At 50.3% G+C, this 27693-nt stretch overlaps 10 protein-coding genes across 10 annotated transcripts; 8 read left to right on the plus strand and 2 right to left on the minus strand.

Moving 5' to 3' along the window:
* Positions 1-1893: 1893 nt before the first annotated feature.
* ASPSYDRAFT_59906 (uncharacterized protein) lies at positions 1894-4686 on the plus strand (the record flags this gene model as incomplete). Its single annotated transcript, XM_040849773.1, has 6 exons — positions 1894-2483; positions 2535-2629; positions 2683-3086; positions 3138-3618; positions 3671-3818; positions 4635-4686. 6 exons carry the CDS (start codon positions 1894-1896, stop codon positions 4684-4686), a joined length of 1770 nt encoding a protein of 589 aa, XP_040700448.1.
* A 194-nt stretch (positions 4687-4880) lies between these two features.
* ASPSYDRAFT_47935 (ATP-dependent RNA helicase eIF4A) lies at positions 4881-6724 on the minus strand. Its single transcript, XM_040847536.1, has 5 exons — positions 6650-6724; positions 6342-6596; positions 5393-6286; positions 4982-5318; positions 4881-4899 (listed from the first exon to the last, which is right to left on the minus strand). The coding sequence occupies exons 1-4, from the start codon at positions 6678-6680 to the stop codon at positions 5299-5301; spliced, it is 1200 nt and encodes a 399-aa protein (XP_040700449.1). The 5' UTR covers positions 6681-6724; the 3' UTR covers positions 4881-4899; positions 4982-5298.
* Positions 6725-6853: 129 nt separating this feature from the next.
* On the plus strand, positions 6854-8740 carry ASPSYDRAFT_47936 (SF3a splicing factor complex subunit PRP9). The gene is made up of 3 exons (XM_040847537.1): positions 6854-6996; positions 7054-8444; positions 8500-8740. Exons 1-3 carry the CDS (start codon positions 6907-6909, stop codon positions 8522-8524), a joined length of 1506 nt encoding a protein of 501 aa, XP_040700450.1. The 5' UTR covers positions 6854-6906; the 3' UTR covers positions 8525-8740.
* Positions 8741-9705: 965 nt separating this feature from the next.
* Positions 9706-12950, plus strand: ASPSYDRAFT_33716 (ATP dependent DNA ligase domain protein; the record flags this gene model as incomplete). The annotated part of the gene is made up of 2 exons (XM_040845134.1): positions 9706-10856; positions 10904-12950. 2 exons carry the CDS (start codon positions 9706-9708, stop codon positions 12948-12950), a joined length of 3198 nt encoding a protein of 1065 aa, XP_040700451.1.
* Positions 12854-15609, minus strand: ASPSYDRAFT_182459 (anaphase promoting complex subunit CDC23). The gene is made up of 4 exons (XM_040843516.1): positions 15373-15609; positions 14583-15312; positions 14364-14547; positions 12854-14314 (listed from the first exon to the last, which is right to left on the minus strand). Exons 1-4 carry the CDS (start codon positions 15474-15476, stop codon positions 13296-13298), a joined length of 2037 nt encoding a protein of 678 aa, XP_040700452.1. The 5' UTR covers positions 15477-15609; the 3' UTR covers positions 12854-13295.
* Positions 15610-15893: 284 nt separating this feature from the next.
* On the plus strand, positions 15894-16996 carry erg20 (bifunctional (2E,6E)-farnesyl diphosphate synthase/dimethylallyltranstransferase; the record flags this gene model as incomplete). The annotated part of the gene is made up of 2 exons (XM_040852569.1): positions 15894-16013; positions 16073-16996. The coding sequence occupies 2 exons, from the start codon at positions 15894-15896 to the stop codon at positions 16994-16996; spliced, it is 1044 nt and encodes a 347-aa protein (XP_040700453.1).
* A 530-nt stretch (positions 16997-17526) lies between these two features.
* ASPSYDRAFT_156722 (uncharacterized protein) lies at positions 17527-19586 on the plus strand (the record flags this gene model as incomplete). Its single annotated transcript, XM_040842582.1, has 2 exons — positions 17527-17901; positions 17952-19586. 2 exons carry the CDS (start codon positions 17527-17529, stop codon positions 19584-19586), a joined length of 2010 nt encoding a protein of 669 aa, XP_040700454.1.
* Positions 19587-20576: 990 nt separating this feature from the next.
* On the plus strand, positions 20577-22928 carry ASPSYDRAFT_1150907 (uncharacterized protein). Its single transcript, XM_040839986.1, has 3 exons — positions 20577-21131; positions 21182-22544; positions 22602-22928. Exons 1-3 carry the CDS (start codon positions 20667-20669, stop codon positions 22799-22801), a joined length of 2028 nt encoding a protein of 675 aa, XP_040700455.1. The 5' UTR covers positions 20577-20666; the 3' UTR covers positions 22802-22928.
* An 894-nt stretch (positions 22929-23822) lies between these two features.
* On the plus strand, positions 23823-25182 carry ASPSYDRAFT_47941 (NMT1/THI5 family protein). Its single transcript, XM_040847538.1, has 4 exons — positions 23823-23893; positions 23966-24137; positions 24191-24340; positions 24386-25182. Exons 1-4 carry the CDS (start codon positions 23859-23861, stop codon positions 25049-25051), a joined length of 1023 nt encoding a protein of 340 aa, XP_040700456.1. The 5' UTR covers positions 23823-23858; the 3' UTR covers positions 25052-25182.
* A 370-nt stretch (positions 25183-25552) lies between these two features.
* Positions 25553-27194, plus strand: ASPSYDRAFT_59936 (F-box protein; the record flags this gene model as incomplete). The annotated part of the gene is made up of 4 exons (XM_040849776.1): positions 25553-25560; positions 25616-25962; positions 26056-26752; positions 26852-27194. The coding sequence occupies 4 exons, from the start codon at positions 25553-25555 to the stop codon at positions 27192-27194; spliced, it is 1395 nt and encodes a 464-aa protein (XP_040700457.1).
* Between the last annotated feature and the right edge of the window lie 499 nt (positions 27195-27693).

Consider the following 27693-nt stretch of genomic DNA (forward strand, 5'->3'; position numbering starts at 1 on the left):
GCAATGTGGGGAAAAAGGGATCATTATGAGGTCAGGAGGGTGCTTTGTCCCACGGATGCAGCGATGGCTGGCTGCTCAAGGAAAGCCGATAATTGGGAAGTAAAGCTGGCTTATTGGGCAGCCAGGAGGATAAAGCCATGCTACGGGTCTGTAGTTAAGTCACAGACTCTGGGCTGAGCGTAAGAGAGCGGGATACTGCGGAAGGCGGCCTGGTACAGAACTGTACCACAGTTGACAGCACTCGTGTTACGATACTGCAGTCATTACAGTAACCAAGTAAATCTGGGGTTCTCTGCCTGAAGTGGACGATGCTCTGTCGGGAATCCTCGGGCAAGCACGTTCTTCAAGTAGTCGCTGTGATAGACTGACTTCTGCCATATGATGTCTCTGCTGATGAGCATCCAGAACCAATAGTATTGGCGCTACGAACAATCATTGATCTCTCCCCTTGAATATCCGCGGCAGCCATCAATAATAGCCTCCGATGGCGTCAGGATATCCTTGCGTCGGGTAGGATGACCCCCCAATCAGTCAGCTGGACCGCAGCCCCAAAGCTCTTAAAACGTTCCTGATTCAGAGTGCAGGAGATAACGGCGGAGAACAGCAGAAAACAGCAGAAACAGCTCTGATATGTCGTCTGCTGCGTTGTTCTGGGTCGGTTAGGTGGCCTGCTAGGTGGTCTGCTTTGTTGTCGAAGATAGAGCACATTCATGGCCCGACAGGCTAGACTTGCTTTAGATGCTGGGAGGTTGAACCTTGAAAGTAATTAGGCATAATCTATATCCACCAGACGTAGTCGAGTGGATGACGCTCCTGGTTGGGATACACGGGAGTTGTTGGGTGATATATCCTGGAGCTGTTTGGATAGGAACGCTCTGCTAGAGAATGCCGCAGAACCTCGATTTGCCAGGGATCGCATCGAGACTCGCATTTTCCTTTGAAACAAACTGTTTAAGTAGATTCGGGCGATATCGTGCTCTGGAGGCCGTATTATCCAAGCAGCAGTGACGGTTGGGCCCACGGAGAAATAGTTAAGACATCGCCGAATGCTTCAACCTCATCTCATCTCTCCGTCGATCTACTCACCTCTCCGTCNCCTTTCCCTCCAGATCGTTGCTACTGCCCAACGTCGCTTTCAAAGTCAAATCACAAGCTCTTAATTTCTTGTTTCCCAGCTGAATCTCGCTCTTCTTCCTCGTTGTTTTATCGCCTTGTGGAGCTTGGCGCCTTCCTCCCAGCTCCTGTCAGGCCCGATAAGACTTCGCTCCACTTGATCTCGGGTCTCCCCTTCTCGCACCCTTCGTCTCGCACTTATCAACGCCGCCTCGCCAGTCTTATCTGAACATCCTCAATACCCACTTCAGAGGTAAGGAATTGGAGGGCTTCTGATCCGGATCGAGCTCAGGGACGGGTACTGAGCTTTCCAAGAGCATCAGGGACCCAACGCTGATATACGTCTGCTCTCCTGGTTCTGCTACAGAGCCAGGCGGAAAGGGCAGGCTTGGAATATTCGATCTGGCCGACATTCCTCCCCCTTACTCGCCCTCCTCCGCGGCCTCCGACCTCCCAAACCCTCCGACGATCCCATCCGAGCCCACTCCGTCTCGTCCGAGCGCCGATACCTCCGCCGGCAGTATCCCAGCTACACCGCAGCAAGAAACTGTCTCCCGTCGCCATCGTTCACGCCCGGCCGAGTACCTATCCTCTACCAACCGCCGCCGACGTCGCAGCTCATCAAATCCGCCTAATTCGTCTGTCTCCGGAACTGGAGGCCGCGCGGGAGGTCATACGGCGGTAGACGAAGTCAGCTCACACCACGAACAAAACCAGATCCAGTCCGGTGCCCCATCAGAGGGCTATACTCCTTCATCCAAGCGCAGGCGCCTGGCAAATATGCGACCAGATGGAATATCGACTACGAATAACTATTCCCAGTTAGGCAAGGGAGGGGCGGCTTCGCCTCCTCAGAAGGCCGCCGTCACTCGCACTCTGAACGGGCAGTCGTCACATTCTAGTTCAAATGGAGAACCAAGGACTGTCGGTTTCCAGAAATCTTCAAAAACATCCAAATATTTCAACCATGACCGAGAAGAAGTGACGAGGATTCTCATTCAGAGTCTCTATGAACTTGGTTATAGTGGTTCGGCGGCTTTGCTGAGCTCGGAAAGCGGCTACCAGCTAGAGAGCCCCGCGGTGGCTATCTTCAGGAATGCAATACTCGAGGGACGGTGGGCTGAGGCGGAACGCATCTTGGTACAATCGTTTCAAGCCTCTGAGAAGGGACAAACTGAGGATGAAACGACGAGCAAGGAGAAGTTGGCTCTGGTGGAAAATGCTGATAAGAGTGAAATGCTTTTCTATCTACGGCAACAAAAGTTTCTTGAACTGCTGGAAGANCGAGCACTTGGAGGTGCGTTGACTGTTCTTCGACAGGAACTGACTCCTTTGGATTACGACATCGGACGCCTGCACGCTCTGTCCAGGTGAGTATTAGTTGGTACTTTCATTATTTTTCATAGCTAATCGATGGCTAGTCTTCTTATGTGCCCTCCAGAGCACCTTCACGATCAAGCCGGTTGGGATAGTCCCGTTGGCTTCTCCAGGGAGCGACTGCTGTCAGAACTGTCAAGTGAGTTTGCTAACTCCTATTCTCAAAACGACCCTCTCTAACAGCTGGAGCAGAATTTATATCCCCGTCGGTCATGATCCCGGATAATCGATTGGCCACTTTGTTAGACCATGTTAAACAGAATCAGATCAACCATTGTCTATATCACAACACCGCGGAGTCACCGTCTCTCTACTCAGATCATATGTGCGACCGCAACGATTTCCCTCTTAGCACGAAACTCGAGCTGAATCAACATTCTGATGAGGTTTGGCACTGTCAATTTTCTCATGATGGTACGAAATTAGTCACGGCAGGCCGGGACAGCAGTGTGATTATTTACGACACGAGTACATTCTCCGTCTTTTACAAGCTTTCGGGGCACGAAGCTGGGGTCGCTCATGCCGTTTGGAGCCCGGATGACAGCAAGTTAATCACTTGCTCGCAGGACAAGACAGCCCGCGTATGGAGCATGGAGGTGGGCCTTGAATTACTCTACCCGCACTATTCAAGCTGACCATGAAAATAGACCGGGAGATGCCTTCTGACTATCAACCACCATCGGCAACCGGTAACCGCGGCAGTCTGGGCTCCCGATGGCGAATCATTTGTAACTGCGTCCCTTGATAAGAGCTCCCAGTTGTGCCACTGGAGCATCCGTGGCCAGCCCCTGCACATGTGGCCCAACGGTTTCCGCGTTCAAGATTGTGCGATAACACCTGATGGCCGACGTCTGATTGCTGTGGATGTGGAGAGTAAGATTCGCGTCTTCAACTTCAATACGCACGAGCAGGAATACAGCCTTCCACTGAAGAGCAAGGCGACTTCTGTTGCTGTCAGCAACGATTCGCGCTGCATGCTCGTAAACCTTACCGAATGCGAGATTCAGCTGATCGACATTGAAACGTCAGAGGTCCTTCGCCGTTTCCAAGGCCAAAAGCAGAGCACGTTCATTATCCGGAGTACATTTGGAGGAGCTGCAGAGAACTTCGTTGTCAGCGGCAGTGAGGGTAGGAAGCCCACCTTTTTAAGTTCTTAATGTGGCTGCTAACTTGTAAATAGATTCTCGGATTTATGTATGGCATAAGGAGAATGGGTCGCTTGTTGAGACACTTGAAGGACATCTTCAGGGTTGCGTGAACGCGATCTCATGGAACCCTGCTGATCCCGGCATGTTTGCTTCCGCAGGTGATGACTGCTTGGTTAAGATGTGAGTGCCGTTCAGTACTGTGATGGATATGGAATTTCGTACTAACCTAATATCAGCTGGAGTCGAGAGCGCGATGTACATCCCAGCAATACTCCGGGGAAACGCCGAGCGGTGACAGGGAATGGCTATGCTCGAACAAGCGCCTTACGTTCAACATCAAGCTTCTGAATATGACTTATTTTCCAGCTCGTTCCATTTAAACTTGGAGCAGATAATCTTTTGTCGTCTCAATACATCAGTCTCAACTGCTGCCCTTTTCTGAGAAGTTTTCAAAATTCCTGCATATACACACACTCCCGTTTTTCCATGTTCCGTTCGATAAAGGTCGCAGGCGCCAACATTTTGGTATCACAGATTGTCACGTATTTTGCATTCGTTCAAGGGCGTTGAACCTCCTTCCACTTTGGCATTTCCATCCCATGGGTGCTGCATATCTATACAATTCCTTTTTCTTTTTTTTTCCTTGTCAAATTCATACACGAACAGTCTGGTGTTTATTCATTCATATTGTCTACTTACGGGCTTCCGGGTTCGCCGGGCGGTTCAATACTTAAATCCGAGGAGTCCTTTAGGTTCGGTGTAGAGTGGAAACTTGGGGCTATCCATTCATTGACTCGTTTCGTTTCTTTCAAATTTCGTTGGCTGTCTATTTTACACACTTACTGCTTCCCATTTAACAATCATGTTATGGACCTCTAGACGGACCCTTGATAAGGGGTCGACTACGCTATATAATGAATACGACGTAGTTATTTATCACTGGCGTTGTAAGAAATTGAAGTGACTTCATAGTTGTATTCTACGAATAAGCACTAGGAGCATTGTAAATCAGAACCTGCTACAAGATCCCCTATCCTTAAATCCTTGAACACTACTATAGTTGGTTTTGGAAATATGTCTGTAAAAGATCAAGAAAGAAGAGGTTATCAAATAAATGACAGCAAGTAGTAGTCAATCCCTACTACATTATGGGCAGGAGGGAATATTTAGATTGATTGAAGTAACTGGTCCCGAAGCTATCCGTACTATGTTATTCCTTTTAACCGAAACAGACTACTAAATGGGGATGAAATACGAGTAACTATAAGACAGAACAGACTGGTTTAGCTCCTTTTCCTCACGACGGATTTGGGGAAGGTGAGGGTAACAAGGGGGTGGCTCACCAATTTGGTTATTTTCCCGTTTCCTCCACTCTGCGTTGCGTTTGCCCTGCCTTGCCCTGCCTTGCCCTGCCTTGCCCTGCCTTGCCCTGCATTGCCTGCCTTTGTTCCTGGGTGCGCCTAGCTAGAGAGGGAGGGTCGCGGTGCGACTGTGACTTCTCGTTGGATTGAATCTCGGACTTTTACTTTGGACGCGAAAGTGGAAGATGGTTTTGGAGATTGCGATCATGACAGAACGAAGTTCATTAAGAGCATTTTGAACGTGAAGAGAGGTATAATATGACCGAGATAGACGTGCGAAGATAAGGTAAGTAGGAGGATTAGGAAAGAAGATCGGCAACTGTGTGGTTGTTAGTTAGGCTCGTGCCCGCGTAATATAACGGAAAAGAGAAGGATGGACTGGTCTGGACTCACCATTCATGGGCATCTCGTCAATCTGGGTGGAGTAGTACAATTCGATGTCGCGGAGGATGCGCACATCATCGCTTGTGACGAAGTTAATAGCAACACCTTTCCGGCCGAATCGTCCGCTACGGCCGATGCGGTGGATGTAGTTTTCACGGTTGGTGGGAAGGTCATAGTTAATGACAAGCGAGACTTGCTGGACATCAATACCACGGGCCCAGACGTCAGTGGAGATAAGAACTCGTGAATTTCCTTGGCGGAAATCTTGCATAATACTGTCACGTTCCTTCTGGGGCATCTCTCCGTGCATGCTAGACACTGTGAAGTTGGCTTCACGCATCTTGTCTGTGAGCCAATCAACCTTTCTGCGAGTGTTGCAAAAGATAACGGCTTGTGTGATAGTCAAGGTGTCGTAAAGGTCGCACAGGGTATCAAACTTCCACTCTTCCTTCTCGACGGCGATGAAATACTGCTTGATTCCCTCCAATGTCAATTCATCACGCTTGACCAGGACGCGGACGGGGTCTGTCATGAATTTGGTCGTCATGTCGAGCACATCGTACGGAAGGGTAGCAGAGACGACAACCACTTGTGTAGCCGGAGGGAGGTAACGGTAGACATCGTAAATTTGTTCACGGAATCCCCGGTTGAGGAGCTCATCGGCTTCATCGAGAACCAGCATCTTGATATGTCTTGTGCGCAGGTGACGTCTCCGAATCATATCCGCGACACGACCGGGTGTCCCTGAGACGACATGCTGGCCGTAGTCGAGCTTCCGAATGTCTTCTCCGATGTTTGTACCTCCAATACAAGCGTGGCACTGAACGTTCATGTAGTCGCCGAGGGCCATGATAACGGACTGAATCTGGGTCGCAAGTTCACGGGTGGGAGAGAGGACAAGGGCTGTAAGAAGAAGTCAGCATAGAACCAACAATGGTAATGTCAATTCCCGACATACCTTGAGTCTCGCGAACAACGGTATCGATAACTTGAAGAGCACTGATCGAGAATGTCGCAGTTTTACCAGTACCAGACTGCGCTTGGGCGATCGTGTCGCGACCCTTGCAAACCTGGACAATGGCGCGCGACTGCACCGCCGAGGGGGACTCGTATCCATACGCATAAATACCACGGAGCAGGCTTTCCTTCAAGTGCATATCCTCGAAGGTGGGAGCAACGGTGACCTCCCTGGAGGTGTTGAACTCCATTTTGTCTAAATTTGCGCCGTAAGCATTTGCGCCTCGAGTTAATTGACGGGATACATACCATCGGCGCGTCTGTCAATTCCGTCCGCCATTTTGGTTTAATCAACGCAGCGTATTCAAATAATCCACGAAAGGGTCTGGTTCGAAAAGGAACCTCCGTCGAGATCAGCGCGGCTTTTATGGTGAAATTGACCGCCACCGCCCGGGTCACGTGAGTGATCTCGCCGCAGAGCTGTGAATGTCCTCCGACAACTCTCACTTGGTTCGCACTGCTAAGATTCACGTCGCCTGATCTGAGTTGTCAACTATTTTTGCAGAATGGTGCTCGAAGACCAGAGGTTTATCCACGAGGATTTGGAGAGATTGGAGCAAGCGATCGCGGACCGCGTCGCTGAAGATCCTCGTAATGTGAGTTGTCCCTGGTTTTTTTTTTGCTTCATCGGCCATCACTAATTGATGTCGCAGATACGTGAACGTCTATCACGCGACCATGAAGTGGCCAATTTTCTGAATCGCATAGATGAGCAGTCAAAGAGGCTACTCGAAATCTATAGCAATGCCGACGGAGAACGCGAGAAGGAGATCCAGGCCATCTCCACTGGCGACCAGTTCGAAGAGTTCTACAAGCGACTAGACGAGGTCAAAGACTTTCACAAGCGGTATCCCAATGAGCCGGTCGAAAACCTCGAACGGGCGTACAAGCGTCGCCAACCTGGAGAGGGCGAGCCGATAGGGATGGAGGTTGATACAATGTTTACAGGTGAAGAGGGATACGGGCAGTTCCTTGATCTCACGCGGTTGCATGACGAATACCTGAACTTGCCTGGCATCAAGAGAATATCATATATACAATACCTTGACGTATTCGACGCTTTCACACCGCCGCAAATGCCAATCAAACGAAACAACAAACTCTCCGACAAATATTTCCAATACGTAGGTGAGCTTGCGAACTACCTCGAGGAATTTATCAAGAAGGCCAGACCGCTACAGGATTTTAGCAAGATTTTCGCAAGCTTCGATGACGATTTTGAGAAACAATGGGCCGCGAATCAAGTTCCTGGGTGGACAGAAGAGAGCAACAGCACGCAGGGCCCGAAAACCGAAGGTTCAGGTGAGGGTACCTGGTGCCCCGATTGTGAGAAGGAATTTAAGAACGAGAACGTGTACAAAAACCACTTGACAGGCAAGAAGCACATCCGAGCTGCTGAGGCTCGTAAGGCCGCGGGTGAATCAGGTGAAGCACCTGCAACACCTGCCAATGGCCCAACTTCAGGGGCTCACCGTCTAAAGGAACGAGCAGTGGCGGAGCGTGAACACCGCGTCCGTTCGTTAGCAAGAGTACTTATCAATGAGCGTCAAGCGACAAAGGCCAATGTTGAGCGAAGACAGGGCATGACAGAACGAGAGCGCCAAATGGAGCTTGAGGCAATGCTGGCAGAACCCGAAGATATTGGAGGAGAGAGAGGAAATGAGTCCGACGAGGAAGGAGAAGACCGCGTTTACAACCCCCTCAAGCTTCCACTTGCTTGGGATGGCAAGCCGATTCCGTACTGGCTCTATAAACTACACGGCTTGGGCGTGGAGTATTCCTGCGAAATCTGCGGTAACTACGTGTATATGGGCCGCCGCGCATTCGACAAGCACTTCTCCGAGGCGTTGCATATCTTCGGGCTGAAATGTCTCGGTATCACGTCAAACACCAACCTCTTTCGCGAAATTACTAAGATAGACGATGCTATTCGGCTCTGGGAGAAGTTGGAGCAGGGTCGCAAGAAGGACAGAGATCTTAAAGACAATGTGGTACAGATGGAGGATGCAGAGGGCAATGTGATGCCCGAAAGGATATNTCTCGAGTACGTTCTACCCTGGTCTCTACGTATCAGTATCGTGTGCTAACAACATCAACAGTCTCCAGAAGCAGGGTATCCTTTGAGGTGGATATTTCAGGATTTAAATATGCAGTCTTTTACTTCATGGCCAAAACACGGCGTTGACAGGTATCATTTCATAGTTTATACCATCGGGTTGTTAAATAAATGGGGAAATTGAGTGTTCAGCACACGACCGTGACTGTGCCTTGTATTCTATTGAAGAAGATTACACAATAATCAGATTAGGATATTGAAACGATCAAATTTTTGCCCTTAACTATAGACAAATTATTCAGTGTATCTCTGATATCGCTATCCTAGCCCGTAACAGTCTGTCTGTTGCTGGGCCAGGATCTTGGAACAAGCGAATCTGGTGCACAAACTCATTATTAGCAAAGTGACAAAGCGGGGGATTTACTGTTCACATCTGTATTGACGATATTAGTGAAGGAGCGATCTTCACCTCTATCAATATCGAAGGGGCAATGTGAACTATCCACTGTTTATATTACCAACAAAGCTTTCACCATCAGGTTACACCCCAATCCTCGCTTATTACTAGCTTGGAGATGTGGTAATATGAATAGACCTATTATGGTACGTCCAGTTAAAATATAATATGCTTGAATAAATGAAAGCAGCACCCTGTAATTAGGTGAATTAACGTTCGACCGGCGGGTGTTAGGGTATTGTTTATATGACAGGATTGTCTGTATACACAATCAGATAACCCTGCATTTGGTAGAATTACAGCTGTGGGAGAGACCTATGCCCCTCTTCGCAAATGCAGCCACCATGGGGGTCTACTGCCCCTCGCTGCTATTGTGGTATATACACTGTGATATGTATAGCTCACTCGTACATAGGCCATGGTTATCATAGTACCGACTATGCGATGGCACCCCTGGAAGCAGACCTTACTTCGACTACTTATATGGAAGATATATTGCAAAGAACTCGAGTCATAAAGAAGATGATAAATCAAGAGAGTAGTCGATCAAGCAATACTCTACTCTTTATGCCGGCTGTCACGTGCTGTCGTGAACCGTGGACGCGTTGCGGGACTTTCCTCGCACTTTCTTCGCGTCATATCATCCAATTCTCCAGGCATCGAAAGGAATTTCATCTGAGGTCCAAAACCGCGTGAAATGTGCATATATGAGCGGGTAACCTTCGATGACAGGTGCGCGATTTTGCAAGCATTGCGAGTCAAGAGACACCCGAGGCACCATTCGTCCTATATATGGGTTTCAAGTTCACCTACCTTTGCAACCTGCTCTCGTCTCTCGAGGACAACAGGATCCTGAAAGCGACGACTCAGGCGCGGAGTCGGAATCCAGATGTTCGGGTTGTGACCGAGTGGTTTGCTCGCCATGGAAAACGGATCCGCGAACCTGAGACCAATCAACTAGCTCTTCTTTCATGCATGTTCCCGGAGAAACGAACGGATCGAGTATACTGGCTGCAGGATACCAATTTAGCGAGGGTTATTGGCCGCTGTTTACTTCTTGGATCCTCCCGGCGTGAGGAGCTTGAAAAATGGCGTACATCCGGCGGAGCAGACCTCGGCCAATGTGTGGAGGATGTGATGCGCCAGGCAGAGAACCATATCAGGGCTGACCAAGAAGTCACTGTTGAGGATATTGACGGGGCCTTGAATCTGATCGCATCTCGATGTCGATTCTCTGGACCGAAAGTTCGAATACAGCGCTCAGCTGTTGACGTTGAGGAGACGCTCTCTCCTCTTTACCGTCGTCTTAGCAGCAGGGACGCCAAATGGCTGACCCGAATGATACTCAAAAGCCATTTCTCTTCTATTATACCAGAGAGGCTGACGCTGAAAAGTTTTCATTTTCTGCTACCTCATCTACTACTCTTTCAGAATTCGTTCAAGGCTGCCATCGATTTGCTGTACTCTCAACCAATCTCTCATTTCCCGCACCAGCCTGAGCCTGGACTCGCAAAGGACCTTGGCAAGATAGCCTTATACCATCTCAGTCCAGAGATTGGTGTCAAAATTGGACGACCAGATTACTACAAGGCGCGGAGCATTAGGCATTGTTGCAATATGGTTGGACAGCGAAGAATGAGTGTTGAGAGGAAATATGATGGCGAATATTGCCAGATACATATCGATCTTTGGAAGTATCCAAATTCGATTCAAATCTTCTCTAAAAGCGGCAAGGATTCTACCGCAGACAGGGCAGGCGTCCATCAAGCGGTCAGGGAGTCCTTGAGAATGGGCAAGGAAGGCTGCAGGTTCAAGCGCCGTTGTATCTTAGAAGGTGAGCTGCTTGTTTGGAGCGACAAGCATCAGAGAATTGAACATTTCCATAAACTACGCAAATTTGTGTCGCGGTCCGGTGCTTTCATTGGCACAGAAAACGATTCTCTGTTAGTTGTACCAAAATAGTCCTTTGTGAGCCTACTAACATAAATAGACCACAACCTTATGAACATTTAATGATAGTCTTCTTTGACGTCCTACTTCTCGACGACGACATTTGTTTGCGCAAGCCACACCGAGAAAGACGTCTACTGCTGAAGGACATGATAAAACTGATCCCCGGCGTTGCCGATGTTGCTGAACAACGTATCATTGATTTCTCTCACTCGGATGGTCAAAGCAAGCTTGAAGCACTCTTCTCTATGGGCATTGCTGAGCGATGGGAAGGCTTTGTTCTGAAAGGTTGCGAGGACCCATATTTCCCAATTCTAATTGATCCAGGAGATAATTGTGACGGCCGCTGGATCAAGCTCAAGAAGGACTATATTCCAGGATTGGGTGACACGATAGATCTGGCGTTGGTAGGAGCAGCATATAATTCCCACGATGCCTCCACACTCGGGTTAGGGGAGAAAGTGTCGTGGACGCACTTTTTTGTGGGCTGTCTTGATAACAAGGACTCTGTCCTGCAATCCAATGCCGAACCTAGGTTTCATGTTATAGATGTGATCGATCACCATTGCATGAGCCAACTGAATATGCAGACGCTGAACAATTTCAGTAAATACAGCGCGCGGGGCGTAGACTCGGACCACGGTTTTGACATCGAATATGTGCGGCCGGGCATGCCACGAATAGATGCGATGTTCAAGACACCGTTCGTGGTTGAGATGCTGGGGAGCGGGTTTGAGAAGCCGTCTGGCGCTCGGTATTATACCCTTCGTTTCCCAAGGATTTTGAAAATCCACTCGGACCGCTCACTCGAAGATGCTGCCTCATTTCGAGAGTTGCAGCTTTTAGCTGAAGCTGCGATATCGGCTCCCGCAGAGGACGTCCGAGAACAAGAGGCAGAGTGGGCCAAGCGCGTCAAAATGAGCACATCTCGGCCAGGTTACCTTCAAAATCGATCACAAAGTTTATCCACCGAAGCCTCCCCAGTGTTATCCAGGATGGTCCCCATTACGGCAGTCGAATCTGAGCAAGTCGAACCCATATGCTGTTCCAACCCGGAATCCTTATGTCAAGAATCCGAGCATGGTCCAACGAAACAAGTCTCTCTACCAAACAAACCCTTTGCAGAGGCCATTCCTGTATATATCGATGCTCGTCCGGCATCAAGTTCGTCAGCTGGACCGCCGGAACCTACAGGCAGCATCTTAGCGAGTAACGAGAACCTTTCTCAAGGGAACGCTAGGAAACGAAAAGCAGCCTCACCAGCGTTGAGACCACACACCAAGGGCATCTGCCAGGGCTCAAGGAAGGATGATCAATCAATGGGCGATAACACTAGCCCAACACTGGGGAGCATGTCTGTCTCGGTGAGCATGGGAATGGCAAAAACGGGCCAAAGCAGCGACACGGACGTTGGGACTTCTGATAATACATGCCAGGAGGCGTCCAAATCCGTCCGGTCTCCTCTCACTAGGATTCCTGTGTTCATTCATTCAGAAGTTGTACCCAAAGAGCAGTCGACTTTTAATACTCTCACAAACACCGCCCGTACACTAGAGGAATTTCTTCTCATGCTAAAACAAGGGGACCTTAAATCCACTATACAACGACCAACCGCGACTGCTGCGTCTCAGCATTCCCTTTTGGGGATCGTATTCATAGACTGTGCTCGACACCCCTTGGGCGAAACCCTGCTCCAATTAAACAAACGCATCTCACAAGCCTTCGCCATGTCTGCATCCAACTATTACCCCGAAGGGCGACTCTTTCTCCTAAACTCAACCTTCCTTCAACTTGATGTCAACTGGAAGAGCAACAAGTTCTGCCTGCCCAGTGTCTGGGAAAAGATCAGCCGACATTATTTTTACGCTTGTATAGCATGGGACCCAGAAACACGACATGAAGAACCCATCGACGAAATTTCTAGTACCCCAATGGGTGATAAAAATTCACATACTCATCGACGTTCCCCCGGCACGATGTTAAGACGGAAAGGGAACCATTTGTCCAAGTTTAGAATATCGTTTGATCGGAGGGAGCTCCTGGATCTTGGAGAGTTTAGTTCCCTTGATCCTCTGGTTCGTGTTTAGGTGTATTTCTACATTAGCAGTGTGAGGGATGGCAGATAGTAGAGTAGGGGCCAGCTAGGGACCAAAGACCGTGCCTATCTGTATAGGCATTAATAACAATATAGCGTGTCAAGGGACCACATAACCTGCAATGCAAACTGCGAATATATAATACAAAATTGATCAAACCCACGATAACTGGAACATCAACCATGGTATCAAGCACTACCTAATGCCCACCAACAAGACAACGCCGCGCTAGCCGATAATGCGTTGGAAGGTGAAATCGAATAAAGATCAGACTTGGAGCACACAATCAGAGAATCTCGCCAAAACATAAAACACGGGTTATGGCAATGTCATGGATCATTCGCCGCCTTCTCGCCTCGCCCGGACGTCCCTCATCAGTGCCTTGGCCTCTTCAACCTCCACTCCGTCCTGGCATAACTCTGCTGCGAGCTGATCCGCACGTTCCAAATCTCCATGTCGCAAAGACCACCGGGCGAGCCATAATCGCGCCTTGGAGGTTGTAGCCGTCGGACCAGTGCCGTGCCATGTATCTTCTTCGTCTTCGGTCTGGCGTCTCCTTGCGCGCCGGTGATTCGTACCCGAGGCAGACTGGTCGTCATCATCGGTATCTGATAGATCGGATTCCTCGCCGGTGTTTGTTTGTCCGCCAGTCTCCTGTTGTAAGGTGAGTTCCATGTAAGCCGCGGCTTCTTCCTCATCGTCGAGACGCTCGTAGAGACTTGCAATCTGGTGGAGTGTTTCTGGGTCGAGGATTTTGCGACCCGGCGAGTGTTGCGAGGGGTCTTCGGCGTAGTATGACCCCGCGACGAGGGCTCGCTTGAGGGCTTTGATACTTTGCTCGATGCGACCCATCTTTGCGTAGCAAGAGCCGACGGCCTGCCACATTTTGGGGTCGTATGGGCGGAGTGCTGCCGCGCGTTGGTAGTAGAAGAGTGCGTAGAAGGACATGTCTAGGACTTCGTAGGCTTGACCGAGACCATACCAGGCACGGTAATCCTTGCGGTTCACGTCGACGGCGCGCCGGTATGATTCAATGGCGGCGTGGGTGTTTTTCATCTCGATGTACTCGTGGCCCATGAGAGTCCAGGCGGAGAGAAAGTTGCGATCTAGGGTTAAAGCACGCCGGAAATACATGACGGCCTTTTCGTGTTCAGATTTCAAGGAATAGTAATTTCCGACTACGCAGCATGTTTCTGGACGGAATTTGTCCGTGGCGGTTGCAACTTGAGCCACGAAGGCCAATTGGGGCCGTGCACCCATCACATAGAGGATATTAGAGTAGTGGTCCAGACTGTCGAGACGGTGGGGGGATGTGATCAAGATATCAGTAAAGATATGGGATGCTTCCTCGAAGTCTAATAGATGGTTACCAAGAGATGTTGAAGTGGATGGGTTTGAGCGTACCTTTGGAGTGGTAATAGAGAAGAGCTCTTTGTGTCTTCAGGAAGGCGCTGCTAGGGAAGATGGTTTCGAGTTCCGAGAGGGCCTGGTAGGTGTCTTCGGTAGCTTGATACAGCTCTTGGCTGCAGTGAACGTGAAAGATGAGAGTCATAATGTTTTGGGGAAGGTGCTCGACAACTTGTTTCAACTGTAAGCGGTTAGCGGCCAGACACAATGTGAAACCAAGAAGATACGTGCGTCTTCGGTGCTCGACAGCAGGTCGTTCAATTCTTGCCATGCGCCCCAATGGAAAGGGTTCAGATGAACACTCCTTATCAACCATTTCCTCGCCTCTTCCTCGTTTCTCCCTTTGATGAGAATAACACCGTACAGATACTCGAGCCATCCCTGGTTTTGATCTTCAATTCCTTTCTCCTGGCGCTCGCTGAACCAACCCTCTAGGCCGCGGGCCAGATCTGGGAGCTCTCGATTCACGGTTGCACCTCCATCCGCTGGACCCAGAACCATCTCCGTCTCTTCGTTCTTCCGCTTTTCGCCCGCGAGATATTTTGCGTATAGCGCAAGGAACAATGACTTCTGACTAAGTCTTGGGTACGGGTTCCTTATCGAGGTGCTTTCTTTTGTTCCGGCCTGTGGGGATACCCTCGGCTTGCCCTTTTGCGGAGTCAACGACAATTTAGGCTTCGGATTCGGTGACGATGTAGATAATGAGACTGGCGGTATTGTCGGGGGAAGAAAAACCGAGGCGCAGCGATCATATTCACGGGTGTCAAAGTAGGATTTCGCTAAGAGGTATTTATGAGATTCTTGCGCTTCAAGTGCAGCTTCTAGCGGATCCTGCGTTCGTAGATAGGGGTTCTGCGGAGGAGATGGTTCTGTAATGTCCATCGGAGAGTCGGGATCTGTGTCATAGTTGTCAATCGCGACGGTTGAATCCAGGATTTCGGCCGCCCTAAAGTAAATTCAATAATCAGACAGCTGAGTAGGAGTATAAAAGCAAGGGGGTTTATACCATTTGGCCGACTGATAAAGACAGCGTTCAGAGCATTTGATAGCCGCGTCTTCGAGTCTGTATTTTAGCTCCTTGATATTGTCTTCTGTAAAGGTGGCCGCCATGGTTAAACCCGCAAAGAGTGCGATCTCTGGAGCAGGTCCTTCGGCGTATATGATCGACGAAAGCCGCTGCTAGTTGCAATTGCGCGGTGTTGTTCCGTGAACAGGCGTGCTGGAAGCCTGGCCGGGCATTTCCTGTTTGGGTGACGCGACAAACAAACACTGCAAACCGCGGGGCAACAGAACAATCCCCGAGGGCCCCGAGCGGTGTGGGAAAATAATGGGCATGCCCGCTGGTACTGCGTAGAGCCCGTACTAGGTTCCCCTTCGAGTTACTCCGGACCCCGCTCACAGACAGGGGTCCTCGATTTATTCTTTGAGCATTCCTCAGTTGTTTCTCTCTTGCTGAATCTCAGCTATCCTTCCAATTGCTCTGTGGCGCCTCTGATCTTGCTTTCCTTACCTATTGCATACCCCACAATGGCTGCTCCCACTCCTCGTGCCGCCTTCGAGGCAGTCTTCCCCTCCCTGCGTGAGGCCATGCTTGACCATGCGAAGAAGTACAATCTGCCCGCAAATGCCCTGGAATGGTTCAGCAAGGTACTGAAATAATCCGATTGGCTTTTATGCAAGACACTAATTACTCTTTCACTTTCTAGAACATCGACACGAACGTTCCTGGCGGCAAGCTCAACCGCGGCCTCTCCGTTCCTGATACTGGCCTGGCACTTTTGCAGAAGCCATTGACCGACGAGCAATACAAGGATCTTGCTACGCTTGGGTGGTTGACCGAACTGCTTCAGGCATTTTTCCTGGTCAGTGATGACCTTATGGATGGGTCAATCACCCGCCGCGGCCAGCCCTGCTGGTACCGCCACCAGGGTGTCGGTCTGATCGCCATTAACGATGCCTTCCTCCTCGAGTCCGGTATCTATGTCATCCTCAAGAAACTGTTCCGCTCCCACCCTGCTTACGTCGACTTGATCGAGCTGTTCCACGAGACCACCTGGCAGACCGAGTTGGGCCAGCTGTGCGACCTGATCACCGCGCCCGAAGACAAGGTCGACCTCGACAACTTCTCCATGGAGAAGTACATGTTCATTGTCACCTACAAGACCGCCTACTACAGCTTCTACCTCCCTGTTGCCCTGGCCCTCCATTACCTCCAGCTTGCTACCCCCGAAAACCTCCGCCAGGCTCACGACATCCTCATCCCGCTCGGCCAGTACTTCCAGGTTCAGGATGACTACCTTGACGCTTACGGTGACCCCGAAGTTATTGGAAAGATTGGAACGGATATCCAGGATAACAAGTGTTCTTGGTTGGTGAATCAGGCCCTGCAACGTTGCAACGCCGAGCAGCGCAAGGTGCTCGACACTGCATATGGCCGCAAGGACGGTGTACTGGAGGCCAGGGTCAAGGAGCTCTTCCGTGAATTGGACCTAGAGACGGTGTACAAGGAGTACGAGGAAAAGATCGTTGGCGAGCTCAAAACGAAGATTGCGGCGGTCAACGAGGCGGAGGGATTGAAGAAGGAAGTTTTCGAAGCCTTCCTCGGCAAGATCTACAAGCGCAGCAAATAAACAGCACATATTGTACGCTAAATAACACTGGGAGATACCTCATAGCATAGATTAGAATGATTAGATGAATCGATAATAATTCGCGATTGTATGCCGGCTTCCGAAATGCTTGCCTGCAGTGCCGGTGGTAATGCGCGATAATATTCCGGGGCCTGAAACGGTGTGCGCAAGACACCCACTTCTTGAACCTATCCAATTTTTAAAAGTGTTTTTCTCGGAGCTTGAGTTGCCCACCCCGTCGGTCGAGACACTTGCATTCCAGGGCTCGGGACCCAGGAGCGGTTTCAGCCCTTGTCGATCCCCGCTGTCGGTGTCTCAGCAACGGCCGCTCTTAACCAAAAATATCCCAGTCTGGGCCTGCGTTACTCTACCTTACGTCTCCTGCGTCACAGTTATATGAACCCCCGGTTGTTCTCCTGCGCGACTGCGAGCGCTTCAGGGTCTTCCAACCGACTTCCGACCGTTTATTATTCTTCCTTCTTGTCCGGGAGAGCGCCACCTCCACCCATCTCAAATGTCGCAACTCCATCATGTGGTGCTCATCCCTTCTTGCAATAACGACATTGCTTAACCTCGTCTATGCGTCCAAGTCTGCGGAGCCCACGGGCGAATGGCCGACCGAGATATACCGTTCGACCTCTGTCTTCGGAACTTCTGTATATTTTGCCCGGGATACTCAAGACTGCCATGACGGCCTATACACATTGTTAGCTCCTCGTGGAGAGGGCCTTGCAGCACGCGGTCCAACAATTCTCGACCAAAGTGGACATCTAGTGTGGGCCAGTGAATATGTTTACGACACAGTATATAATCTAGATGTCCAGAGATACAAGGGTGACGATTACCTCACTTTCTGGGCGGGATATGATAAGGCCGATGGACATGGCGATGGCACAGTACGCATGGTATGATTTTTGTCCATCCCTTGATCCTTCCCCATACTGAGGCAGCACAGCTCGATTCGCAGTACAATGAACGCTATGCCATCTCTGGACCAAAAGGCCGATCCATCGACATGCATGAATTCAAAATTACCCATGACGATAACGCGCTCTTTATTGTCTATGATACCGTCTCAGTTGATCTGCAATCGGTTAACGGACCCCAGAGAGGCTGGATCTGGGATAGTCGGTTTGTAGAAGTTGACATTGAGACAAACGATGTGTTATTCGAGTGGCGCGCATCGGAGCATTTCCGTTTCACGGACGTCAATTCGAAAACCTCGAACAACACAGGCTGGACGTTCGCCCATGCCTGGGACTTCTTCCACATTCACAGCGTCGAGAAAGACGCCAGGGGCAATTACCTTATTTCAGCCCTTCACACTGACCATCTCACATACCTTGATGGTCGCTCAGGCGATATAATCTGGCGGCTCGGCGGAAACCATACCGATTTTCAAGACATCTCTTCTGGAAAGAGAGCTTCGAACTTCGCATCGCCAAGTGACGCTCGTTTCCACGATGACGGGAATACAATCTCGCTATTCGACAACACGACCCCGGGCGACAATATCACCCGAGGAGTTATCCTCAACGTAGACCAGATAGAAATGACGGTCGATGTCCGCTCCGAGTTCCGCGCTTACACACACGATGGGGTCACTCCTGAATCGCACCGTCAATCAGATGGCTCCGTCCAGCTCTTACCAAATGGAAATGTCCTTGTTTCCTACGGCCTCACCGCCCCGGCGTGGACCGAATACAGTGATCTAGGAATTCCAAAGTGCCAGACCCAATTCGGTTCTTTATCTAGTTATGGGACGGGCAACCCTGCCTCGTATCGAGTCAAGAAACGCCCCTGGGCAGGGCTCCCGGATAGCACCCCAGATTTCGAGCTCGACGGCTACGAAGCGGCTGTTAGCTGGAACGGAGCCACCGAGGTCCATCAATGGGTTGTCGAGGGTGCAGAAGTACCCTTGCCTAGTTCCAGCTCGCGATCCGATGAAAGTGACTCGCAAGCGGTGTCCGACACCTATTTTTCGGCCATCACCAAGGCCAAGAAAAAGGGATTTGAAACTATCATCACCATCCCATTCGACGCGGTCCAACCTTATCTCCGTGTCCGCGCACTCGACAAGAAAGGTTTAATCATCGGTACATCCGCTATCCTCCCATTCCGCCCGACACCCCCCGATGAAAACCCGCCTGCCGAGGAGCCTCCTGTTGAATCAAAACCGAGCTTCTCACTCGGGCACTTCTTCGCGGGAGCTGGCGCGACAATCGGACTTCTCCTCTGCCTCACCCTCTTCCGCCGCTATTGCGGTGCTGCTTGTCTCCGGAGTTGTCGACGGATCCGGCCCAGGCGCTACGGATATCTGCTCGCTGGCAGACGGGGATCTGAAAGCGACTGGGAGGAGTATGTTGCGAATGAGGATGAGGAAGTCGGCTTACATATTGTTAGCGATACAGACAGTGACGATAGCGATGAAGTGGAGGTTTCCGATCTAGATAACCCACGGTTGTCACCTGCCATCAATCGGACGCCGAGTTGGCAGAGTAAGATGGATAGTCTCGACAGTGGCAGGCCGATGCTGAATAGGACGCCGAGTGCGCTCAGTTCTGAAGTGTCAAGGGAGAAACAATCATGATGACCTTCTATACGATGTACAAAATTGGGATTTTATTTTTCAGTTTGGGATAGGATACAATACCATTTTCGAATTGTCTTAACTGCTCTACAGTAACTATATTTATCCGTATACTACCGGGTATCATTTTGAACCGGTCCTGCCTTGCATGGCGAGAGCTACGGAGTACTTGCTTATCATGCCCCTCGCCCACATTTTGTTATTGTGCTGAGTCCTGATCTCCACGCTTGTGATCCTTTTGTGTCTCAAGTAAATCGTGATTGGCGACCATTGGCGGGACCGCAGGTTGTGACGTCACGCCTTGGAGCTTTCCCCAGACATCGACCACCGTCACCAATTACTCTCGCCCTGGAAAGTTCTCAGAAACCCAATTCTACAATGTAAACAGGGCGAAGGGCTGCTGAGAACTGGAGTCAGACTCCGTTTGTGGATATGGAGCCCGCACACTAGCTTTTGTAGCAATCTCATCTATTTCCAGTTCCTCACATCAACCAGCTATAAACCGCAGCAGCACGTCAAAACCAGTTTGCAATAACTTGCGGATAAGCCGTCAATGCAGGCAGATGATCAATAGGTCGGGTGATCTCGCAATTAGCCAATTTGAGAGCTCCGAAGAGGGGTCAATCTGCTATTCCCTAGAGGGTATCGTCACTGAGCCATAACAACCAGGGTGCAGTCCGTGCAACCGCCGTCTGCAATAAAGCCTGCTCCCTCGTTTCTTCTCCTCAGAACTTCCATATTTTTGCTCAGAATTCCCCTGGATAATTTCTCAGGTAGGAAAGAATAAAATAGCGACCCTCTTCTTTGCTAATTTCCGACAGCATATTCATCCCCGTGTCCGAGTTCAGAGTTACTGAGTCTCGAACCAGCTCGGTTTCCCCGCCACCCGGATTCGACCATCCCCCACACTCGGACCTCTTTCTTCCAGGCACACCGGGGCTCTTTTGAGACGACAGCTGGGTTTTCGCAAAGAGAACCGCCGTCATTGAATTCTCTTTCCCTCTTATCCCCCTCGAAGTTTTTGGCTTCATTGCCTCTTCGCGGCTTTCTACCCCCTTGCCGTTTTCGGAAACTGTCGCAATGGCCAGTGAAGAGAACGACCAGGACCCCCCAAGGCGCGATGTGCGCAACCACATGCTCTTTGAGATCGCGACAGAGGTTGCCAATCGCGTCGGGGGCATCTATTCGGTGCTGAAGTCGAAAGCGCCCGTCACCACCGCCGAGTATGGCGAGCGCTACACCTTGATCGGCCCGTTGAATCGAGCTTCTGCGGCCGTGGAAGTCGAGGAGCTCACCCCGTCAAGCCCTGCAATGAGCGAGACTATGAAGTCCATGAAGGAGCGCGGCATTGAAATGGTCTACGGTCGCTGGCTTATTGAGGGCGCGCCCCGCGTGCTCCTGATTGATACCGGTACTGGGTACAAATACTTGGACGAGTGGAAAGGGGACCTGTGGAATACTGCTGCGATTCCTTCACCAGCGTCGGACCACGAGACAAACGAGACGATTGTCTTTGGATACTTGGTGGCTTGGTTCTTGGGCGAGGTATGCAGTCCCTAGAAACTGGCTTCGCTTCCGCTGCTGACTTTAAGCAGTACATCGCGCATGAACGCCGTCGTGCTGTTGTTGCCCACTTCCATGAATGGCTTGCAGGTGTGGCCCTCCCACTGACAAAGAAAAGACACATGGACTTGACGACTATCTTCACCACCCATGCGACGCTGCTTGGTCGGTATCTCTGCGCGGGCTCGGTTGATTTTTACAATAACCTGCAGTACTTTGATGTTGACGCAGAGGCTGGTAAACGCGGAATTTACCACCGATATTGTATAGAGCGGGCCGCTGCGCACTCAGCGGACGTTTTCACCACTGTTTCCCATATAACGGCGTTTGAGAGCGAGCATCTCCTCAAGCGGAAACCGGATGGTGTCTTGCCTAATGGACTAAATGTTAAGAAGTTCTCTGCAGTCCATGAGTTCCAGAACTTGCACTCTCAGTCAAAGGAGAAGATCAATGAGTTTGTTCGAGGCCATTTCTATGGGCATAACGACTTCGACTTGGACAACACTCTTTACGTATTCACGTCTGGTCGATATGAATTCCGCAACAAGGGTGTGGACATGTTCATTGAGGGGATGGCACGGCTTAACCACCGACTCAAGGAGAACGGGTCGAAGACCACCGTTGTAGCATTCATCATCATGCCTGCGCAAGTTTCGTCGCTCACAGTGGAGTCACTAAAAGGTCAAGCAGTGGTCAAGTCACTACGAGACACGATCGAGAATATTGAACAGGGCATTGGAAAGCGCATGTATGAGCGATGCCTGTCCTGGAAGGAAGGTGACAACATGCCGGATGAGAAAGATCTTATCACCAGTCAAGATCGCGTCCTTCTCCGACGTAGACTGTTTGCCATGAAACGACATACTCTCCCCCCTGTTGTCACGCATAACATGGCGAATGACCACGAAGATCCGATCCTCAACCAGATCCGCCGGGTGCAGCTATTTAACCAGTCTTCCGACCGTGTCAAGATTGTCTTCCATCCGGAGTTCCTCAACTCTTCTAACCCGGTGCTCCCTCTAGACTATGATGACTTTGTTCGCGGGACTCACCTTGGGGTGTTCCCCTCGTACTATGAACCCTGGGGATACACCCCTGCGGAATGTACAGTCATGGGAGTACCTAGCATTACAACTAACCTATCGGGATTTGGGTGTTATATGGAGGAGCTGATTGAGAACTCCTCGGACTACGGCATCTACATTGTGGACCGCCGGATGAAGGGCGTAGACGACTCAGTCAATCAACTGACTGATTTTATGTATAACTTTACTCTCAAGAGCCGGCGGCAACGCATCAACCAGCGTAACCGCACGGAACGACTCAGCGACCTTTTGGACTGGAAGCGAATGGGGTTGGAATACGTCAAGGCTCGACAGTTGGCTTTACGAAGAGGTGATTATTCACTCCACAGCCCAGTTAGCCATCATATCTGTACTGACCATCGCGCAGCGTATCCGTCGTCGTTTGAATCACCGGAAGACTACTTCGACATTATCGGCGGGACAGAGCAGAAGATATCGCGGCCCCTGTCAGTTCCGGGCTCGCCAAGGGACCGCTCCGGAATGATGACGCCCGGTGATTTTGCGTCGCTGCAGGAAGTCAAGGAGGGCCTTTCGACAGAAGACTACGTTGCATGGCGACTCCCGTAAGTCTCAGGCCTGTAAATATTCATGAAAGAGCCTTTTAGCTAACCCGATGACTCACTCAGAACAAGCGAGGAAGAAGACCCGGATGACCACTTTTTCCCTCTCACCCTACGGACGAAGAAGTCAGACCGAGCGTCTTCACCTCTGGACCGGATATCTATAAATGGAGGACAGCCATCGAGTTAGTGTGGCGGACGATTCTTATTTCTCTGTCCATGCATTCGTCTGTAAGCATATTCTGTGATTTTCCTGGTTGATGATATTGCCTTGCGAACATCTGCCTCCTGCATATTTGTACATTTGTTTATTTTTTGCTACCGCTATATCATTTAATTGTTTATTTATTTTCACTGGCTTCCACGCTGTAGTACCAGTCTTCACAATGGACATATGGATGCTGGGACTCGAATCCTGTAATGGGACTGGAGATGCTTTCGTCTGTAGATACAGTCATGGACAGCCGGATCGCGGTGGTCCGGCGGGTCTTTGCCAGGGTACAGGACAAAACTCTGTGAGTTTATTCCAATAGGGAGCGCAGGATGTTTTCGTAGTGGTCCCTTGTGGCTCCGGTGAGGATGAAGTCACTGGTGGGGGGCTTGTCTGCGCGTCGCCGCGGGGTATTTATTGCTGCCCCTCCCTTCTCTCGACTTTCCTTCCTACAACTCTCATCCATCTTCCATCCATCAAACTGTCAACTTTTTCTTACCGTTTCCATCAACACCCATACGGTACGGTAGCCACAATGTTACCGAGCGATCAATTCAATCACCGGGCCTCTTCGCTATGGGTTCAGACGGGTCAAGGTATCGTACAGAAATCACCTCAACAGTCACTGCAATCCGCATGACAGGTGTTCGTCCGGGGCTTGCATTTGCACTTGTGCATGTGTAAGACCCGGTCGTTCTGAGATTATACTGTCAAAACTTGATCTAGATAATACTAGCGAAAGGACATGCGTTGCATTGATTGCTCCCCTTTTCGTTGAAAAAGGAAGAGAGCCTCGTCTCTCATGCTGACAACTTCCAGTATAAGTCGTTTGACTTGATAAATCTGTGCCAAGATGTCTACTGATAAGATTACCTTCTTGACCAACTGGTACATAGCTCTAACTTTGATTTCTTGTCTGGTTCCCACGTGGAGGAAGCGTGCTAAGATGGCTGTCTGTAGGCACGCGACCCCGTACCACGCCCCCCTGTACCTTGCCCAGAGCAAGGGATTCTTCGCCGAGCAAGGTCTCAAGGTTGCTCTGCTGGAGCCTAATGATCCTTCCGATGTTACTGAGATAATCGGCAGTGGCAAGGTGGACATGGGCTTCAAGGCCATGATCCACACTCTTGCTGTACGGTCCTCTTAATATACGTGTGTTTGTGTGCTTGACTAATATGGTTACAGGCCAAAGCTCGCAACTTCCCAGTGACCTCGATCGGGTCTCTGCTCGATGAGCCTTTCACTGGTGTTGTTTACCTCAAGGACAGCGGAATCACCGAAGACTTCCGCTCTCTGAAGGGTAAGAAAATCGGCTATGTCGGAGAGTTCGGAAAGGTATGCACCGCTTCTGGTATTCCACAGCTAGTGCTAAGAATATAGATCCAAATCGACGAACTCACCAAATACTATGGCATGACCGCCGATGACTACACCGCGGTCCGCTGCGGCATGAACGTCACCAAGGCCATCATCAACGGCACCATCGACGCTGGTATTGGCCTCGAGAATGTCCAGATGGTCGAGCTGGCCGAGTGGCTCGCGACACAGAACCGCCCCCGCACTGACGTCCAAATGCTCCGCATCGACCAGCTCGCTGAGCTCGGCTGCTGCTGCTTCTGTTCGATCTTGTACATCGCCAACGACGCGTTCTTGGAATCCAACCCTGAAAAGATCACCAAGTTTATGAACGCCGTCAAGCGCGCAACCGAGTATGTTCTCGCCGAGCCCGCAAAGGCATACGAGGAGTACGTCGAGATGAAGCCGATCATGGGATCCCCCGTGAACCGCAAGATCTTCGAGCGCTCCTTTGCCTATTTCAGCCGTGACCTGAAGAACGTCCAGCGCGACTGGACCAAGGTTACGAACTACGGCAAGCGTCTGGGTATCTTGGATGCGCAGTTCGTCCCCAACTACACGAACAAGTACCTCTCTTGGACGCTGGACCAGGACTCCACTGATCCCCTCGGTGATCAGAAGCGCATGGTGAAGCTACAGGAGCAGGTTGCTTCCGAGGGTGGATTCCACCGTCTGGAGGTGGCTGCTTAGATTGTCAGTTTTCAAACTGACGTCGTTGCTTGGAAGCTTGGAGCTCAAGGGTATAACTAAGCCCACGAGTGGTCATTGATCAGCTTATCCTAGTCACTCTTTATCAATGAAACAGATGACAGTGGCATTATAATTTATACATGCACGTAGGACTTGTATTCCCATACGTACACGGTAGTTCAAATCCTTGTCTGGGTGCTCGACAGTGGTTACAACTAGGCAGCCACGGGATAGATTTACCACCAAGGTACCGGGTTTATTTTTCTTGTCTTTTATCTAATTTTCCACGAGAATACGAACATACCAAAGCGACGCTCGTGCAGCAATCACAATGAGCAGCTCTTGGCGATACTGGCACTTAACTCGGATTGATTAAGTTTCTGCTCAGCCTCATCTTCATGGTCTCGTATTCCCAATGACTCGAACGCCAAAACCAGTTCCCAACCGCAAGGTGGCCAGATGAAAGGCATCAGGATTCTCAAAAGCTAAATAGCCTCGATAATGACGCCGTGGCCATTGCTCCAGTGTTATCAATAATAATTTAACGGCCATAATGACCACCAGCATCCTCTCCCTCCCAACAGAGCTCCTCCTCATCATCTTCCACCACCTCCCGCCCACAACAAAACATACTTTCTCTCTCACCTGCCGCCGCCTAAACCACATATTTGAACCACTTTGTCCATCAATATCTATATTCCCAGAGACCCAATATGCCCTCCGCGCGGCTCTCGCCCGCGACGGCACCCCTTTCACCACCTACGCCTACTGCAGCGGCTGCGAAACTGTGCATAGTCATAGATTCTTCACAGCAGACCAAATGCGACTCTCCCCAACAACCCGTGTCTGCTCAGCGGCCCAAACAAATCTCTTTATCGACCCAGCAACATCCTACAGCTTCAACCACATCAGTACCCGCACATCAAATTATGACATTCGCGCAGCAGAATCAAAATTCTGTGGCCGCTCAAGCCTGAATCTAAGCCTAGATGAAATAAAGATAGCGCGCCTGAAGTTGAAGCGCCCGTATAACACCAAGGAGGAACGCGCGAGGCACTACTCTGCCTGCATGATGCAGTATGCGATTTGTGCCGCATATGAGGTTCTTACACTCCCTCCGGGGAAGAGTGCGAGTAAGAACCAGATCCGGAGTGCTTTGAATGGGTTTGATATCCCGACATGTCCGCATGTAAAGCTTGGTGATTCGGTTGTTGTTGATGGTTACCGGGGCATGCAGTACTGTGTACTTGGATCTAGTTCCGCGTCTAAAAGAATTGCATTGGAAGAGGACGACGAGGATGAGTGGCTCGTTCGGATCGCAACAGATGGTTCAGACGCGGCCTGCAGGTTTCCTGGGTGTGTGACGGTTTTCAAATGGGGTTGTCGGGCTTCTCTGCACAAGGGAGACGGCTGGAAAACCCTCGTGATCCTTGTGAAGAGGTATTTGGGGCCCTTGGTTACTCCCCTGGATCCGTGCTGGAAGGCGCAGTTGGTTACTGTGTCTGATGAAGATCGGCTAAAGAGATACTGGGAGGATTGCTTTGCGTGGAGGGATGTGAATCTGGCTATTGAGGAGAGGAGGTATGAGCGGGAGCTGGAGCTGGAGCTCCAAGGTGGAACGTTGGGGGAGGCAGATGAGGTCCAGTTCGACCTGTTGCGGAGGGAGAACGATTATCTTCGCCATCCGCATCGGGAGGAGATGTATACATGTTTACATCAAAGGACACGCCTTGTGCAGCCGGCTACGGACGAACTGCCATTTACTGCCCTCTTGCTTCGAGACGTACGACGGCATCGCAGGCCTCATATCGATACCGGGAGCGAAGAATCAGTACCTGCACCCACTAAATCCCAAGGAGAGAAAACTGGGGTAACTAACAAGTCCGGCAACATAATAACGGAACGCAACGCAGACGATCTGTACAAGCCCGTCCACACCCCAGAGACAATGCGCGCCTTAATACAGGACTACAGCAAATTCAACAACCACTTCGGCGATATCCGCGCGTTGGCGCCGTATCAGAGGAGTATAGGGGAGTTCTTTTGGGGCAGGGGAGACTGTCTCTCGAATCCCGGCGGGGTATTTGGCCTGCTGAAGGCTCTCAGAGTCCCTGTTGGTTTTCCTTCGCGTCGGTCTGATTGAGCAGCTTTATTTTTTCCCTCGCAGGTCATAAGGCGGACGTTTGGGTCAGGGGCTTGGGAATCAATTCTTTGATATGAAGCTGGACTGATCGATCGACTGCGGTAGGTCGGTATATCGATATACTTCACATTCTAGCATTTGTTCAAACCTGGTCAAATCGATAAAGGTATGACCGGCATATTCCTCCTTTGGTTGAAGCGCTGAAAACTATGAAGAATAAAGTTTCCAGCCGCGCAATCTGATGCGTGTACTGACAATTCAAATTGTGAGTTTCAGAGTAAATAATTGGGGTAATTCCGAGCATTCCAAACAAATAATAATTATATAGTAATAATAATTGTAGAACATGCATGCCCAGTCGCTTAATCTCAAACTCCACCCACGTCTTTACGATCCAATCTTTAAACCGAAGTGGCCACATCCACATCATCAATCTGCATCATATCGTCCGTCACATCTGTCACATTCCCCCCTTTATCTGTCTATCTATTACCTATCC

This window comes from Aspergillus sydowii, assembly GCF_001890705.1.
Source record: "Aspergillus sydowii CBS 593.65 unplaced genomic scaffold ASPSYscaffold_9, whole genome shotgun sequence".
Classification (NCBI taxonomy): Eukaryota; Fungi; Ascomycota; class Eurotiomycetes; order Eurotiales; family Aspergillaceae; genus Aspergillus; species Aspergillus sydowii.

Bases quoted from the DNA above. Each gene is read 5' to 3' on its own strand.
- ASPSYDRAFT_47935 (XM_040847536.1), bottom strand. From the start codon at position 6,680: ATGGCGGACGGAATTGACAGACGCGCCGATG. The intron at 6,597-6,649 runs GTATGTATCCCG...GCGCAAATTTAG, and splicing joins AATTGACAGACGCGCCGATG to ACAAAATGGAGTTCAACACC. The intron at 6,287-6,341 runs GTATGTCGGGAA...TTCTTCTTACAG, and splicing joins CGTTGTTCGCGAGACTCAAG to CCCTTGTCCTCTCTCCCACC.
- ASPSYDRAFT_182459 (XM_040843516.1), bottom strand. From the start codon at position 15,476: ATGGCGGCCACCTTTACAGAAGACAATATCAAGGAGCTAAAATACAGA. The intron at 15,313-15,372 runs GTATAAACCCCC...AATTTACTTTAG, and splicing joins CTTTATCAGTCGGCCAAATG to GGCGGCCGAAATCCTGGATT. The intron at 14,548-14,582 runs GTTTCACATTGT...AACCGCTTACAG, and splicing joins AAGACGCACGTATCTTCTTG to TTGAAACAAGTTGTCGAGCA.
- ASPSYDRAFT_1150907 (XM_040839986.1), top strand. From the start codon at position 20,667: ATGGCCAGTGAAGAGAACGACCAGGACCCCCCAAGGCGCGATGTGCGC. The intron at 21,132-21,181 runs GTATGCAGTCCC...GACTTTAAGCAG, and splicing joins TGGCTTGGTTCTTGGGCGAG to TACATCGCGCATGAACGCCG. The intron at 22,545-22,601 runs GTGATTATTCAC...ACCATCGCGCAG, and splicing joins ACAGTTGGCTTTACGAAGAG to CGTATCCGTCGTCGTTTGAA.
- ASPSYDRAFT_47941 (XM_040847538.1), top strand. From the start codon at position 23,859: ATGTCTACTGATAAGATTACCTTCTTGACCAACTG. The intron at 24,138-24,190 runs GTACGGTCCTCT...ATATGGTTACAG, and splicing joins CCATGATCCACACTCTTGCT to GCCAAAGCTCGCAACTTCCC. The intron at 24,341-24,385 runs GTATGCACCGCT...CTAAGAATATAG, and splicing joins ATGTCGGAGAGTTCGGAAAG to ATCCAAATCGACGAACTCAC.